A 17,337-nucleotide genomic window follows, 5' to 3' on the forward strand; every position below is an offset into this window, starting at 1 on the left:
GAATGAAATTCCCCCATATTTAAGTATTTTAGAGAAGAGCAAAGAGGGGAACAAAATAGAAAGCCTGGTGCACAATGCCTGCTAATTAATTAGGCAGAAGCAAAGGAGACTGTGGAAAACGGAAATTATCTCAATGAAAGAAGAAGTGAAGGGAATGTAAACACAACAATGAAATGCTGTTCTGTTCTGGAAAGAGTGAGAACACAAAAAACAAAGAGGGAAAGGTCCAGATAATAAAAGGAACATCCTACCCGGAGTGTCCATGATATTGAAGAGGTAAGATTTTCCTTTGGTATCTGGCAAGACCACCGTCACAGGAGTGCTTTTGATGCCAACACCTCTCTGAAAGTCACAAAGACAGAATGGTCAAGACTTCTTCCTATGCAAGAGGGCTTCCTTCTGCTCTTGGAGCTTGCCTATTGCTAGTAAGTTACATTGATGTCTCTCCTTGAGTATGATTTTTATCTAGACCTCTAACCAGAATGACCCTTGAAGACGAAATCTACTGGTGTTAAACATCATTTTTGCAAGAGTTTGGTTCAAATACTAAAAAAACAAAAATAAAAATGAGCAAGCAAATAAAGTAGGATTAACCTAACAGTGAATCCAGTGCCCTACTATCCCATCTTTATACACCGCCAACAAAAATAATAACTAAAGCATCGGGATGCTTGGGTGGCTCAGCGGTTGAGTGTCTGATTCTGGCTCGGGGTGTGATTCCAGGGTCCTGGGATCGAGTCCCGTGTGGGGGTTCCCTGCTTTTCCCTCTGCCACTCAACCACTGAGCCACCCAGGCGATCTATTGTAGGAATTCTTAATTAAACCTTGAAAAACAAAAAGTGTACACACACACACACACACACACACACACAAGCTATAATAAGAAGGACTCTTAGCTGGCTTAGTAGAACATGAGACTCTTTACCTTGGGGTTTGAGTTTGAGTACTATATTGATGGATGGAGATTACTTTTAAAAAAATCTATAGAGAAAAAGCTAGGGCACTTGGGTGGCTCAGTTGGTTAAACATTCAACTCTTGATCTCAGGATTTTTTTTTTTTTAATTTAAAGATTTTATTATTCATGAGAGACACACAGAGAGAGAGAGGCACAGCCAGAGGGAGAAGCAGGCTCCATGCAGGGAGCCTGACGTGGGACTCAATCCCGGGTCTCCAGGATCACACCCTGGGCTGAAGGTGGTACTAAACCACTGAGCCACCTGGGCTGTCCTTGATCTCAGGTTCTAAGTTCAAGCCCCACTCTGAGCTCCATGCTGGGGGTGGAGCCGACTTAAAAAAGTTATAACAAAAACTGTAGCTGAACATATTAAAACACAATAGATAAAATGTTGATTACTCGTCATAAGCCTGCACTGTTCAAATTTCATTTAGTAAACCACACTTAAAAACTTGAGCTCTCCAGGCGGTTATTTAAGAAAAAGAGGTAGAAATAAAGGAGAGAGGAAAGACAGGGGTCAGGGAGTAGGGGAAAGATCCAGATAGGAAAAAAAAAAAAACCCACCAGCTGGAACGAGACAGCGATGTATGCTCACTGCTTTACACAGAAGAGAAGCACAAAGACAAAGGAACCTACTCTCAAAGAAAAACTACTCCTAGGAAAGAGATCATCATATAGATAGAATCATCTTCTAGATTTTAAGGATGATGTCATCTAAAAAATTCTGTTGAGTTTCGGTATAACTTACAGTGTAAATTGTTTTTTAAGATTTTATTTATTTATCTGAGAGAGAGAGCATGAGCAGGGGGAAAGGGCAAAGGGAAAGGCAGAAGCAGACTAGACTCCACGCTGAGCCGGAATCCTGACTCAGGGCTCAATCCTAGGACCCTGGGATCATGACTTAAGCTGAAGGCAGACACTTAACCAACTGAGCCACCCAGGTGCCCCACTTACAGCATAAATTTAGACATCACCTCTTAGCATTTGCCCTACTGGGCCAAATTAAATCCAGTCAACAGCAGGAAGGTCCTCCCCCTACTCTGTGGCTTGCCTGCCCTGCTCTCTTTCAAGTACTAGATCAGGGGATGACTGGGAGAAGCAGCAAGATAAAGAGGTGTGAGGTGGCAATGAGAGAGGGGTGTGGTACACAGCAAAGTGTTAGCATAAAGGCTCCCCCACATTCCCTGAAAAACTCCTGCTGGGTTTGGTGTGAGCAGCAGTTAGATTTCCCCAGGCACACTTACCTCCTGCTCTGTGAAGAGGATGTCAGTGTAACATAGCTGGAAAAAAAAAAAAAAATGAAGTGCTGTTACCACCTGACTCCAGACTCCTCTCCCATACAAACCATCAATCACTTTCCTCCACCAGCTCCCAACCCAAGGGTTTCTGTCTCAGGAGGTTAGATGGAAGACAGAAGGGTATCCTACAGAAAAACCAAGGTCCTCTCAGATAGAAAATGCTCCCGGATGGATGTTTTTTTTTTTGGAGGGGGGTTGGGTAGGAGGGGGTCAGGGTGGTCCCTGAGGACCAGGTATGGCTGGAGAGAGCTAAATTCTATCAAATGCACTGAATCCTAAAGTAGTAAAGGGAGACACATCCAGCCTTTATGGAACCCCCCACACGTCAAAACACTCAATCTAGCAGACATGGAACATTTATTGCGCTGAGACCTGCAGCCACATTTGGCCTCATTCACAGGCATTTAAATTTATCACAGAAAACAACAAGGTCCAATTGTATTATATTTATAGAGTAGGCTATTAATACCATGACAGGAAAGAATAGGCTATAAAAGTCAGGATATATCAGAACAGAGGAAAGATCCCAAGTGCAGAACAGATCATCCAAAAATACTACAGGTTAATATTCTCTAGTCTCCTAAGAAAGTTAAAATTACTTTCTTTAAGGCTATGAATAGAGATTACAATTATAAAGCAGCGCTTTGTAGGCGTCATTATTTATAATGAGAGTGGGAAGGAAGGGGAAGGAGAGCGACACCCCTGTATATTCTGAATGGTTCATCCTAAACCTTCCACAGAATTTCTACTTACATCTTGGTCATAGCGCTTCCTGATTTCCGGGTGAGTCTGCTCTATTAAACAATCTACGAAACACGTCTGAAAGAGAAGAGAAGGTTAAGATGTGCCAAGCACAAAGGAAAATCTACTCTACCCTTCCCTCAGTGCCCAAAACACCACCTAATTTAGGGATAAAGAGAGGAAGAGGAGAGCAAGGAGGATTATGGGACAGCAAGGGATTAATACTGAAGCCACTGAAGCCATAGGATTATCTTCAAATGAAAGATGAAATCTTTCTTGGACAAGCATTCCCCCAGGAAATGAAAACTTATAAAATGAGAGTAAGGCTCAATTTCTCCTCTTCTGTACAGATGTAGACACAAGGCTGCAAGTGGCTTAGAAACAGGCTCCATCCACTGTTCAGGAAAAGCTAGAATTTCATAGCACAGTTTCACACTAAGCATGGAGGTCCCCCATTATCAGAGGTCCATCATGATGGCCTCAAACCCCAACTGTGACTCTGAGGCCTGAATAAATGAGCAGAAACTAAGAGAAATCGTGTTCCAAGTAGCTGAAAGTTCTCTCACCTTGCCATGGTGGAGATGGCCACAGAGGGTTACATTTCTGATGAGCTCTGAATTATCCATCAGATCTGCCAAGAAGCTGAAAGGAGAAAGGAAAAGAGAAAAGGGACTTTGGCAAAAGCTTCCAAATGGGAAGTGGTACAAAAGTGTTTCATGAATTTTGTCAGGAACAATTTTCAGACCAACTGGAGAATGCTCAGAGGCAGATGTGAATTTCTACATCTATATGGGTTTGGCTCTGGAAATGGAACAGACTTATCCATGACATGACACAACCCATGAAATGGGTTTCAAGAGCAAAATCATGAGATTTCAAAAGTAAGCAAGAAAGGCAAAACCAAATATAAGGACACATGCACGCACATACACCAGCACTGTCCCTTTCAAAATCCTCAGATTAGATACCACACATTTATTTCATTGATGCAAAGGGGATTTAAAATCACTTTGAGAGTTTCTCTTTTATTTTTTTAAAGATTAAAAATAAATTTTTTAAAAAATATTTTATTTATTCATGAGAGACACGGAGAGACAGAGACACTGGCAGAGGGAGAAGCAGGCTCCATGCAAGGAGCCCGATGTGAGACTTGAACCCGGGACCGTGGGATCATGCCCTGAGCTAAAGGCGGGCGCTCAACTGCTAAGCCACCTAGGCATCCCTAAAATTTATTTTAGAGAGAGAGCGAGAGAGAGCAAGCATGAGCGAGCAGAGAGGGGAGGGGGATGCAGGGGGAAAGAGACAAGCAGACTCCAGGCTGAGTGCAGAGCCTGATGTGGGGCCCAATCCCCATGACCCTGAGACTGTGAACCAAGCTGAAATCAAGAGTCAGACGCTTAACCGACTGAGCTACTCAGGCACCCCAGCTTCTCCTTTGAAATTGCCCTTAGAAAGAAAAAAAAAAGAAAGAAAGAAATTGCCCTTAGAGCTAGTTAACAAAACTTTTGAGAAAACTCCATCTCATTAATGATGCTGAGGAGTTCCATCTTGATCAGAACGGCACTTTCTTGCTTACCACATTAATTCAGAGGACTTTGACTCTTTGAAATATCAAGCCCACTTTAAAAGATTGGAGATTTTAAAAACCACCACTGAGAACACACAGGAATCTGAAGCAAGTTCTAAAGATAATTGAAAAGTTGTTTCAAAAATGGCTGAATGTTGGCAGGTGGGCTGACCATTTCAGAAGGGATCCCACTCTTTTATTTTTTTTAATTTCATTCATTCATTCATTCATTCATTCATTCTTCAAAACAAAGAGAGACAGACAGACAGGCAGGCAGGGGGAGAAGCAGGCCCCATGCCAGGAGCCCAATGTGGGACTCGATCTCAGGTCTCCAGGATCACACCCTGGGCCAAAGGCAGGCGTCAAACCGCTGAGCCACCCCGGGACCCTCTTTTTTTTTTTTTTTTAAATAGATTTTATTTATTTATTCATGACACACACACACACACACACACACACACACACACACACACACAGGTAGAAGGAGAAGCAGGCTCCATGCAGGGAGCCAGACGTGGGACTCGATCCCGGGTCTCCAGGATCAGACCCTGGACTGAAGGTGGCGCTAAACCGCTGAGCCACCCGGGCTGCCCGGATCCCACTCTTTTAGACACAGTAGATTTCAACATGTTTAAAACAAAGAAAAGTTTCATTATCTAATAAATGAGTTCTAAGCACTTCAATATATGAGGACCTTACAAGTGCATTTCATCAATGAAAATATTTTCAGAAAGTCTGCAGTACAAAGAATCTAAAGTACTCTACACATGTAGAATATTTCCTTTCCATAATAAAGAGTTGTTATATTCCCCAAACAGCATTCTCACCAAGTCAAAATAGGCTCTGGTTGCCCCAACATTGATGATTACAATCCCCAGTTCTGTCTCAAAGGCCAGCTTCTAATACCCAACTAAAGAATTGGAAGAGAAAAGGCTGAGATCTGAAGGAGAGGCAGGAGAAAAGTTAAGATGGACTCTACACATTCCAGCAAACATGTATGCTCAAGGAAAATTCTGGCAAATTGTAGGAGAGGATTTTTACTTTTACAATTTACTAGGTACTTCAACCATAAACTACCTCCTACCTCCACAGAAAAATGAACCCACACTGAGACCTTATAACTTACTCCATTTCATACACCGTGACAGGTAACGTCTGCTCCATCAGAGTGAATTTCTTGGTTTTCACTGGCTTAATAATAGGTTCTAGGGGAGAAAAAAAGGAGTGATGTACAGGTTGGCATGAAACATAAAAATGCAGAGCCCCATTCCATTAGACGGAGCTTTCATTTTTTTTAAAATAAGATTTATTTATTTGAGAGAGAGAGCACGCGGACGAGCACGGCGGGGGGGGGGGGGGGGAGAACAGAGTAAGAGGGAGAGAAAACATCTCAAGAAACTCCCCACTGAGCACAGAGCCTCACGCAGGGCTTGAGCTCATGACCCTGAGATCATGACTTGACCCAAAACCAAGAGTCAGACGTTCAACCGACTGAGTCACACAGGCGCCCCTAGACTGAGCTTTCAGAATGTATGATATGTGACATCAATTTGTTATAATCAAGGATCACTCATACATTGAGATAAGTTCTGAGAATGCTGTCTGGCACAAGACAGTGAAGGATCTCAAACTGTGGACTAAAGGGTTTGGACTTCATTTTGTGGCAGGAGGGGAGAGGGACTGGATATAGGCTGAAGTCAATGTCAGTTCAAAACCTCTCCTTGCATTTATAAAATCTAACCACTTCCCAGAAGATCAATGAAAAGGATTAAAGAAGTGGAAAATCAGCACTATGAAGACTGGTTAAAGGAGCTGGGATTATTACAGGTAACACCAGAGGGAGACCTTAAAAAAAAAAGTCTTTAAGTTGGGGCACCTAGGTGGCGCACTTAGTTAAGCATCTAACTCTTTTTTTGTTTTTTGTTTTTATTGAAGTTTGATTTGCCAACATATAGCATCTAACTCTTGATCTCAGCTCAGGTTTTGATTTCAGGATTGTGAGCTAAAGCTCCACACCGGGTTCCACACTGGGCATGGAGCCTACATAAAAAACAAAACAAGAACCAAAAAAACCAAAATAAAACAAACAAAAATAATCTTTAAGCACCTAAATAGATATTCAGTAAATAAGGAAGTAACTCCCATTTGCTTAGTAACAAGCTAAGAGTTATACTGAATATTAAAACAGGGTGGAAGGAATCTCAATCCAGAAACAGTACCTGAAAATAGTAGAGAGAAGCCAATCAATTCATTTACTGAACTTTCAACACTGCCGACAGCTATGAACTGAAGTTTTCTAGGATCCATCTCACCTCTCCCAACCCAGTGCCTCCTGACTTACCGGTGAGAGGCTGGGTGTCTTCCTCCTGAACAATGGTCTCTACCTCGGGGCCATACACCTCCTCAGCTGTGGGGTAGTACTTCTTGTCCTCATGCAGCACCACCTCCATCCCAGGGTGGTCCTCATCATGATCTCCTACATCATCGTCATCATCGTCATCGTCCATCTAAGAGCAAGAGAGGGGAGGAGGTCAGGAGAGGTGTATATCCTTCCTTTTCAGTGACTGTCTACATTATACAAGTTAACAGCAATGAATCCCTGGGCTTGACAGCTTCTTATTTTGAGTTCTGTGCCAAGGAATCAGCAGGACAGGTCCTGTTCTTGCATGATCTTTCACAGTAAGCCATGGCTACCGATGGCTCTCCTGTATCAAGTTGGCCCCTTTTTAAACGTGGGCCACCGGACCACAAGTGGATTGAGATTGGAAAAAACAAATGGCTTATCACAGCACACCCTTTTAAGGGGAAAAATAACTTTCTTCAAGGGCAGAAGTCAGAAACCAGAGGTAGAAACTGGGAACAAGTCCATACCTTTTAGAACTGTTTTTGTTTTTAAAACATTTTATTAATTTATTCATGAGAGAGACATAGAGAGAGAGGCAGAGACACAGGCAGACAGAGAAGCAGGCTCCATGCAGGGAACCCAATGTAGGACTTGATCCCAGGACTTTCGGATCATGCCCTGGGCTGAAGGGAGGCGCTCAACTGCTGAGTCACCCAGGCATTCCCCTAGAACTGTTTTTGAAAAAGAACAGTTATGTGTCACCTTTGTGACACATAAATAACAGGTGTTGGTGAAGATGTGGAGAAACTGAAACCCTCAGACACTGCTGGTGGGAATGTAAAATGGGGCAGCCACTCTGGACAACAGTTTGGTAGTTCTACAAAATGTTAACCACAGAGTTATCATACAACTCAACAATTTCGCTAATATATGCCCAAACAAACGAAAATCTGTATTACTCAAAAACTTATAAACAGATGTTCATAGAAGCATTATATATAATGGTCAAAAAGTGGAGACAATCCAAATGTCAATCAACTGAGGACTAGATAAATAAAATGTGGTATATCTAGACAATGGAATAATATTGGGCAATAAAATGAAGTATTTATACCTGCTACAATATAGACGAACCTTGAAAATATGATAGCAAGTGAAGAAGCCTGACACAAAAGGCCACATGTTGTATAATTCTGTTTAGATGAAATATCTAGAATAGGGAAGTCTATGGAGATAGAAAGTAGACTAGTGGTTGCCTAGGGCTGGGGGAATGGGAGAATTGCACGGCAATGGTTAGGGGGTACAGGGTTTCTTTCTGGGATGATAAAAGCATTTTTTAAAAAAGATTTATTTATTTATTCATGAGAGACACAGAGAGAGGCAGAGACACAGGCAGAGGGAAAAGCAGGCTCCACGCAGGGAGCCTGACGTAGGACTTAAGCCTAAGTTGGGTCTCCAGGATCAGGCCCTGGGCTGAAGGCAGCGCTAAACTGCTGAGCCATCCGGGCTGCCCTATTTATTTATTTTAGAAATAGAAAGTGCAAGTGAGCAGGGGAAGGGGCAGAGGGAGAGAGAGTCTAAAGCCAACTCCATGTGAAGCCTAACACGGGGCTCAATCTCATGACCCAGAGATCATGACCTGAGCCAAAACAAGAGTCAGAGCTTAGCTAGCTGACTGAGCCACCCAGTGCCCTTCAACAAATACTTATTGGACACTTACTATGTGCCAGGCACTTCTCCAGTATTAATAATATAGCAATGGGGGGGGGGGGAAGAGGTGATGACATTTGAGGAAAAGTCTGAAGGAAGAGAGAAAGTTCTTCAAGTGGCTAAGGAAGAGTATTCTAATTGGCTGGAACAACAAATGCAAAGGATCTGGGCCAAGATTAGCAAGGAAGCCAGGGTGGGAAGAACAGCACAGAAATGTGAAAGCCCTCAGTGAACAGAATGGATTTAACAGAGTGGATGAGACTGCCAGGGAGTGAGCCTACTAAGAGAAGAGGTGTGAGGAAAGGAGCCTTGGGGTCTGTTGACATTTAGAGGTCAAGGAGATGGGGAGGAACCAGCAGCAAAGATGGAGAAGGGATGGCCAGTGAGGAGAAGGAAAACCAGAGAGTTCCATAGAAACCAATGGAAGAGGGGATTTGAAAGAGAGTGTGATCAGGTCAGATGAGGTCAAGTGAAATGAGGACAGTGTCTGGGACAGAAGTCACTGATGAGCAGGGGACAGAACAGAAGAGGCAGAGGACAGAAATTAGCTTGAGAGAAAGTGGGAGGCAAGTATCAAAAACTGTTTTTGAAGTGTGCTGCACAGGGAAGGAGAGCAATAGGAAGGGGGAAATGGGATCAGTGTGTCTGTATGCTGATGGGGATGATCTAGTAAAGGGAAAATGGATACAGGAGAGGGGAGAACTGCTAGGGTGAATGTCTTGTGCAGGTGAGAAGAGACAGGACCTAGTTTCTAGCAGATAGACAAATCATTCATAAGAGCAGGAGGGAAGGCAAATAGCACAGATGTACAGAAGTGGGTAGAGGTATTGGTGGGAGCCCGTTTCCCTTCTCACAAATTCCAGCATGTCAACTTCTTTCTTAAAAAGAACAAAAACCCTCCAGTCGTGTGCTGACTGGCCACTTCCTACCATCCTTATGCTCTGCTTCTATTAATGTAGCCTGACCTTACATTAGCTCTTTGGATAGCGGTACCTATCCCACTAGCAGGGGCCCCCAAACAGCTATTAAGTTAGTTTCCTCCTGCCCCATCCTGCTGAATGCATTTTCCATCTAATTGGAGGATCTGGGCAGCCCCGGTGGCTCAGCGGTTTAGCGCCGCCTGCAGCCCAGGGTATGATCCTGGAGACCCGGGATCAAGTCCCACATCAGGCTCCCTGCATGGAGCCTGCTTCTCCCTCTGCCTGTGTCTCTACTTCTCTCCCTCCTCTCTGTGTATTCTCATGAATAAATAAATAAATAAAAATCTTAAAAAAAAATAATTGGAGGATCTGTGTAATAATTTCCAACTACTTGTAATTATTTCCAATTGGGTGTCCTGTCGGTAACTTGAACCTGACAAGTCTAAAATAAAACTATGCAAGCGTCCTTTTCTCATTTCTATTTGTCTGTTAATAACCACTGTTCCACTAATCATCCCACTCACCCCAATTTCTTCCCCCCAACTCCACACCTGTGCACCCTTCCAGTGTGATGAGCTCCTGGCCTCCTGATCCCCCAATTCACTAAAGGAAGGGCTCCAGCATCTTGTTTGATCATGTCACCTCTTCTTCCCTGTTCTCCACTCAGTGCCTTCCAGGGTCTCATCCCTCCTCTGTGCCTCACCCCTACAGCCATCTTCCAAAGACTACACTTTGGCAATTGGGAGGAGAAATCATTTCCTCTTAACACACTACCTCTGGACCCCCCACTCACTGCACTTCTTTCGAGAATGTCCTTCCTTCTTTCTGGTCTCCATTATCAAAATCCTATGCATCTCTTTACTATAATACATTTAGATAAAAAATGTTTTTTTAAAAAAAATCTGTGCATCCCCATGTGGACCAGGAGGCTACAGGAATGCTCATTCTAGTGGGGAGTATGGACTAGTCCTGGCAAGCTGAGGAGCAATCTGATTGCACTTAATAAAAACCCCTTTACTAAGTATAAACACATTAAGTATGTACATGATCCTGTAATCAGCAGTTCTGCTGACTCAAAGACATTTTCACATGGTGCAGGGGGTACATATCTGCGAATATCCACTACAGCATTATCTGTAGCAAGGAAAGGCTGGTGGCAGGTCACCTGGGTGCCCATCACTAAGAAAGTAATGCATACCAGGGATTACTGAGCAGCAGTCAGATGCCAGACCAGATAGACACACAGCACCAGAGATGGATCCTAAACCAAATCACTTACCACAATGCTGGGTGGCAAAAGTGAGAAGCAGAATGATGCAGACAAACCGATACCACTTCAAGTACTTATATTACCAAAACCATTCACATTTTGTAGCTCATAAAAACAAAGACAAACACACACATGCTACAACAATCACTACGGTAATACATACATACGTATGAGAAAGAGATACAAAGGAATTAATAAATTAATTAAACAAGAGCAGAGACAGCACAAGCAACAATACTGAGGAGCATGAATGAGAGTGGGATGATATTAACATTCAGTACTGAGGTGAACACATGCACATAGGGCCTAAGCGGTCCTTTTTCTTTAAAGGATTTAACAACTTTAGTGAAACAGAATTCACATTCTACAGTTTACCTATTTGTTTGTTTGTTAAGCAGGCTCCTCGCAGGGAGCCCAATGTGGGACTCAATCCCAGAACTACAGGATCATGCCCTGGGCCGAAGACAGATGCTCAAATGCTAAGCCACCCAGACATCCCCACAGTTTACCCAATTAAAATGCAAAATTGATGGGTTTTTAGTATACTCAGAGCTGTGCAACCATCATCACAAACAATGTCAGATTTCTGTCACCCCAAAAAGAAACCTGTATCCTTTAGCAATCACTCCCCAATTCTATGCCCCAAAACAAAGGCAACCACTAATCACTCTGCGTTCTATCCCTACAGATGCCTACTTAGTCTTTGGCTCCACTATGAATGTCACTTCCTCAGATACCTTTCTTGGTCATCCCAGGCAGAAATGATCCCCCTCTTTATTAACCATTACTACAGTACTAAGTTAAAACTATCTGAATGGAGCACCTGACTGGCTCAGTTGGTGGAACCCACAACTCTTGGTCTTAGGATTGTGAGTTTGAGCCCCACACTGGGTGTGATTACTTAAAAATAAAATTTCTGGGCAGCCCCAGTGGCTCAGCGGTTTAGTGCCGCCTGCAGCCTGGGGTGTGATCCTGGAGACCCGGGATCGAGTCCCATGTCGGGCTCCCTGCATGGAGCCTGCTTCTCCCTCTGCCTATGTCTCTGCCTCTCTCTCTCTCTCTAAATGAATAAATAAATCTTTTTAAAAAAAAAAAAAAACAACTTATGAAACAGGGCAGCCCGGGTGGCTCAGCGGTTTAGCGCTGCCTTCAGCCCAGGGCGTGATCCTGGAAACCTGGGATTGAGTCCCACATCGGGCTCCCTGCATGGAGCCTGCTTCTCCCTCTGCCTGTGTCTCTGCCTCTATCTCTGTGTCTCTCATGAATAAATAAATAAAACCTTTTTAAAAAAAGATTATTTATGATTATTTATTTTTAGATATTTTTTTATTATTACTAAGATTTTTTATTTATCTATTCATGAGAGACAGAGAGAGAGAGGTAGAGACACAGGCAGAGGGAGAAGCAGGCTCCATTCAGGGATCTGGATGTAGGACTCGATTCTGGGACTCCAGGATCATACCCAGGCCGAAGGCAGGCACTCAACCATTGAGCCACCCAGGTGTCCTAATCATAAATAATCTTAAATGGTACTTGTCCATCCTTCCCGGCTTCATACTATAAATATTTTTTTGTACTTCATCTCCCCTGGTGAAAGTTGGTTCCTTAAGAGCAGAGATAGTGCCTCAGCTCTTTCCATATCATGATTCTTTGGAAATAGTAAGTGATTACAAATACTTAATGAATGGGAGGCCTAGGTGGCTCAGTGGTTGAGTGTCTGCCTTTGATTCCGGGCGTGATCTTGGAGTCCCCGGATCAAGTCCCACATCAGGCTACTTGCATGGAGCCTGCTTCTCCTCCCTTTGCCTATGTCTCTGCCTCTTCTCTCTCTGTGTCTCACGAATAAATAAATAAAATCTAAAAAAAAAAGAATGGGACCAAGCACAGATGCCTGAGGCATGTCACCTCTGGTGGTGATCCATTAATCAGCACTCTTAGGGTCTCACTGTTCTATCAGCTGCAATCTCTCCTAAATACATTATGACTCAACCCCGGTATTCTTCCCATAAGGACATCATAAGTTACAATGATTACCTTAGGAAAAGTGAAATGGAATAAGGACCAACAAGACTTTTTATCTATTTGATCTGCATGAAAATGTATTCAAATTGCTTGTAAAATGAAAACTATCATTTTAAAATATTTTTAAAAAGAAAAATCTGGCTTATAAAAAAATTAAAAACTTCAACTGCCTTGCTCAAATCAAGATACGTAATATCTAATCTACAGTATACCTCTGACCTATATCTCAATCTAGTAACCATACCAAGAAAATCATTTTTATAAAACTCATATGAGCTACTACCTAAGAGTTCAACAATCATTTCTTTTAAAATTCCTTCCATCAGGGCACCTGGGTGGCTCAATGGTTGAGCATCTCCCTGCAGAGAGCCTGCTTCTCCCTTTGCCCAGGTCCTGTCTCTCTGTGTCTCGAATGAATGAATGAATGAATGAATGAATGAATGAATAAAATTCCTTCCATCATTTTTATCGTTGATGCACATCACACTAACCAGTTGGTAGTTTCTGATGCAGTGCTGTATCTCCATCTTTGAAAAGTAAAAAACTTGCGATTCACTTGCTAGCACCACAGTCACTCCCCAGTTTCTTAAAGATGACCACAATGGCTCTCTCAGCTTACCCCACCACTCCGACCCAGGAAATAATTCATCTGGGTCTGGAGACTTGACTACACCTAAAGCTGCAAGATGCTCTCTTTTACCTTACCTAGATGGCCTCAATTTTCTTCTTCTAGTGTTTATTCTATTTTTTTCTTATTTGAAGGGCTTTTTCCCTAATGGAGAAGACAGATGCCAACCAGGACTTTTTTTTTTTTTTTAAGATTTTATTTATTTATTCATGAGAGACACAGAGAGAGAGAGAGAGGCAGAGACATAGGCAGAGGGAGAAGCAGGCTCCATGAAGGGAGCCCGATGCGGAACTCGATCCCGGGACTCCAGGATCACCCCCTGGGCTGGAGGCAGGCACTAAACGCTGAGCCACCCATGGATCCCCTGTTCTGCTTTCCTGCTGTACTGTTAGTATCATGCCTCCACTGGTAAGTGGTAGGCCCATCTATTTCTTGTTCATTTTGTTCTGAACATTGCTAACACGTAAAAGCTACCTTTGATATCTTTTGCAAACTTTTTTTTCAAAATTTTTTTAAATTTTTATTTATTCATGATAGTCACAGAGAGAGAGAGAGAGAGGGGCAGAGACACAGGCAGAGGGAGAAGCAGGCTCCATGCACCGGGAGCCCGACATGGGATTCGATCCCGGGTCTCCAGGATCGCGCCCTGGGCCAAAGGCAGGCGCCAAACCGCTGCGCCACCCAGGGATCCCATCTTTTGCAAACTTTAGACCATTTTGGACTTCATCTGCCATAGCTCTCCTGAAGGGAGTCAAAAGAATCTGTAGCCCACCCCCCTGCTTTTTTAATACTTATTTGAGAGAGAGAGAGAGAGAGCATGTGCAAGCATGAGCAGATGGAGAAGTAGACTCCCCACTGAGCAGGGAGTCCAAGGTGGGGCTTGATCCCAGGACGCTGGGATCATGACCCGAGCCAAAGGCAGACAATGACTGATTGACTGAGCCACCTAGGCGCCCCTGTACCTTACCTTTCTATTGCTTTTATTCATCTTTCAGGAGCTAAGCTTATGAAGAAGTTGCCAGTGCAGCTGCACTTGGAAAAACTGACTACCTTTTCTAAGTTGGTATTACTCATAACTGTCAAAAAGAACGTCAGGTTAAGTGGAAGGAGAGCTACTACCAGATGAACCAGAGATTGTATTACAAAACCACCCCACCTAGGGACACCAGGGTGGCTCAGTCCCAGAGTCCCGGGATCGAGTCTCACATCGGGCTTCCTGCATGGAGCTTGTTTCTCCCTCTGCCTAAGTCTCTGCCTTCTCTCTGTTTCTCATGAATAAATAAATAAAATCTAAAAAAATAAAAAAACCACCCCACTTATGCAACCAACTTATATCACCTTTTGGAACTTTAGTAGCTAAGCTTTTTAGGGGAAGCATAAGACCCCAACAAGTACTCATTTTAAAAGGTACAATGTGAGAGATGTCCACAGGATATTATGGGAACACAGAAGATTCAGTACTTTTTTTTTTTTAAGAGAAAGAGATGAAAACAGCAATATATTTGTTTTACCTCATCGAGATCTTTGGTCTCTCTGCCCAATTCATCATCATCTTCATCAGAATCAAGCTCTGGTCCAATATAATTCCCAAACTCATCATACAAGTCAGTATCCATGATGCTAAAATTCAAGGAAATGAGGATTAGATTCTGACGAGGTAACTGAAGCTTCTACCCACAGCCCCCGTTTCTAACCTTATGGCTGACCACATCCCTTCACACATCTCTTCAGCTGGACCAATCTACTGACTGCTCCTCCCAAGGCCCTGTTCTTTCCCCTCCTCACTGTTTTACCTGTTGTCCCTGTTTACATTTTCTCCCACTCTTATAATACTAAAAAAAATTTAACTTAAAATAATACCGAGAAGTTGCAAAGTAGCACAAATAATTTTCTTTTTCCTAAATTACTTGAGGAGAAGTTGCTGACACAGTGCTTCATCACTCCCTAATACTTGAATGCAGGAGTTGGCAAACTATGGCCTGTGGCCAATCTGGCCTGCTGTCTGTTTTCATACAGCCCCCAAGCTAGAAATGCTTTTTACATTTTTAAATAGTTGAAAAATATCAAAAGAATATTTCATGATAAGTGCAAATTACATAAAATTCAAATTTCAGTGTCTATAAAAACAGCTTTATTGGAACACTGCCAGGCTCATTCATTTATAATGTCTATGGCTGCTTTCACACTGTTACAGCAAAGTTGAGTAGCTACAACAGAGAACATATGGCCCACAAAGCCTAAAATATTTACTATCTGGCCCTTGATAGAAAAAGTTTGCCAACCTCTGCTTTAATGTGTGTGATTCCTACAAACAAGGACATTTTCCCACATAACCGGAACACAACAATCAAAATCAGAAAATTAATAGTGATGCATTACTACTACCTAATCCACAGACTTCCATTATTAGAACAAACTGGGTTTTTTTTTGTTTGTTTGTTTTTTGTTTTTTAAGTAGGCTCCAAGTGTCCAGTGTGGAGCCTAAAGCCCAGCTTGAACTCATGACCCTGAGATAAAGACATGAGCTGAGACCAAGAGTCGGACACTTAACAGATGGGGCCACCCGGGTACCCCCAGAATGAACTGTTCTAACAATGTCCTGCACAGCAAGGATCCAATCCAGGATGACATGTTTGCATTTAACAGTCATGTGTTTAGTCTCCTATAGTCAGGAACAGCTCCTCAGTCTCTCCTTGACTTTTACAATGTGACACTTTTGAAGATTACAGGCTACTGATTTTTGTAAAATGTCCCTTAATTTGGGTTTCTCTGATGTTTTCTCATGATTGGAGTCAGGTTTTACATCACGGGCAGGAATATCTCAGAAGTAATGCGGTGTCCTTTTCAGCGCATCTCCTATTAAGTGGTAGATGGTTTTAATCTATCCCTTTAGTAATGATGTTAATTTAATCACTTGATTATGGTGGTGTCTGCCAGGCTTTTCCAAAGTTACTTGCTTTTTTTTTTTTTTTTTTGTAATTGATAAGTATTCTGTGGGTTCTCTCCACTTCAATTACTGAAATTCTATTCAAGTAACAATTCAAATGCCATCTCTTTAAGCTTTTCTAGATCCTTAGTTTCTCACTCCCCTACACTGCTATAGCCTTTTGTATCTTTTTTTTTTTTAAAGATTTTATTTATTTATTTATTTATTCATGAGAGACACAGTGAGGGAGAGAGAGAGGCAGAGACACAGGCAGAGGGAGAAGCAGGCCCCATGCAGGAAGCCTGATGTGGGACTTGATCCCAGGTCCCCAGGATCAGGCCCTGGGCTGAAGGCGGTGCTAAACCGCTGAGCCACCAGGGCTGCCCAGCCTTTTGTATCTTAATCAACATTTAATTCTGCCTTGAATGGCAGTTAACTACTAATTACCCTCCCCAACAACTGTACAGTTTATAAGTAATAACAGATCAGAGGCAGAGTAAGGGTACGGCTCTGGAGTTGAAAGGCCTAGACTTGTTTTGTTTTTGTTTTTAAATATTTTATTTATTTATTTGAGAGAGGGAGAGTGCACATGAATTGAGGGAGGGGCAGAGGGAGAGCAGGGAGACTGACTTGGAGCTCCATCCTAGGATCCCAGGATCATGACCTGAACTGAAGGCAGACGCTTAACTGACTGAGCCACACAGGTGCCCTGAAAGACCCAGATCTGAATCCTAACTTTGTCACTTACTATGTACTTTCAGGTATGTTACTTCACATCTCCAAATCTATTTCCTCAACTGGAGAATGGAGTGAGTAATCCCCATTGCATAAAAAGTTATGAGATTTAAAACAGTCTACGTAAACAATTTATCACAGTCCCAGGCTCAGTAAATGTTAGGAAGCATTATTTTTTGGCCATTCTTGAATACAGGAACTCTGTGTTCCTTGTGCCTAC

The 17,337-nt window shown here is 42.7% G+C and overlaps 1 protein-coding gene across 3 annotated transcripts in view; it reads right to left on the reverse strand.

Annotated features, from left to right (window-relative positions):
- The window catches only part of EFTUD2 (elongation factor Tu GTP binding domain containing 2), a 46,572-nt gene that overhangs the window by 27,105 nt on the left and 2,130 nt on the right, over positions 1–17,337 (reverse strand). For all 3 annotated transcript variants that reach the window (XM_077853547.1, XM_077853548.1, XM_077853549.1), the window contains exons 2-8: positions 14,968–15,076; positions 6,904–7,069; positions 5,689–5,767; positions 3,562–3,637; positions 3,008–3,073; positions 2,201–2,236; positions 252–342 (exon numbers count right to left, since the gene is read on the reverse strand). In XM_077853547.1, coding sequence (XP_077709673.1) covers positions 252–342; positions 2,201–2,236; positions 3,008–3,073; positions 3,562–3,637; positions 5,689–5,767; positions 6,904–7,069; positions 14,968–15,072 — 619 coding nt within the window. In that variant the 5' untranslated portion in view covers positions 15,073–15,076. The remainder of the gene's footprint in view (positions 1–251; positions 343–2,200; positions 2,237–3,007; positions 3,074–3,561; positions 3,638–5,688; positions 5,768–6,903; positions 7,070–14,967; positions 15,077–17,337) is intronic.

Source organism: Canis aureus, chromosome 16 (genome assembly GCF_053574225.1).
Source record: "Canis aureus isolate CA01 chromosome 16, VMU_Caureus_v.1.0, whole genome shotgun sequence".
NCBI classification, from domain to species: Eukaryota; Metazoa; Chordata; class Mammalia; order Carnivora; family Canidae; genus Canis; species Canis aureus.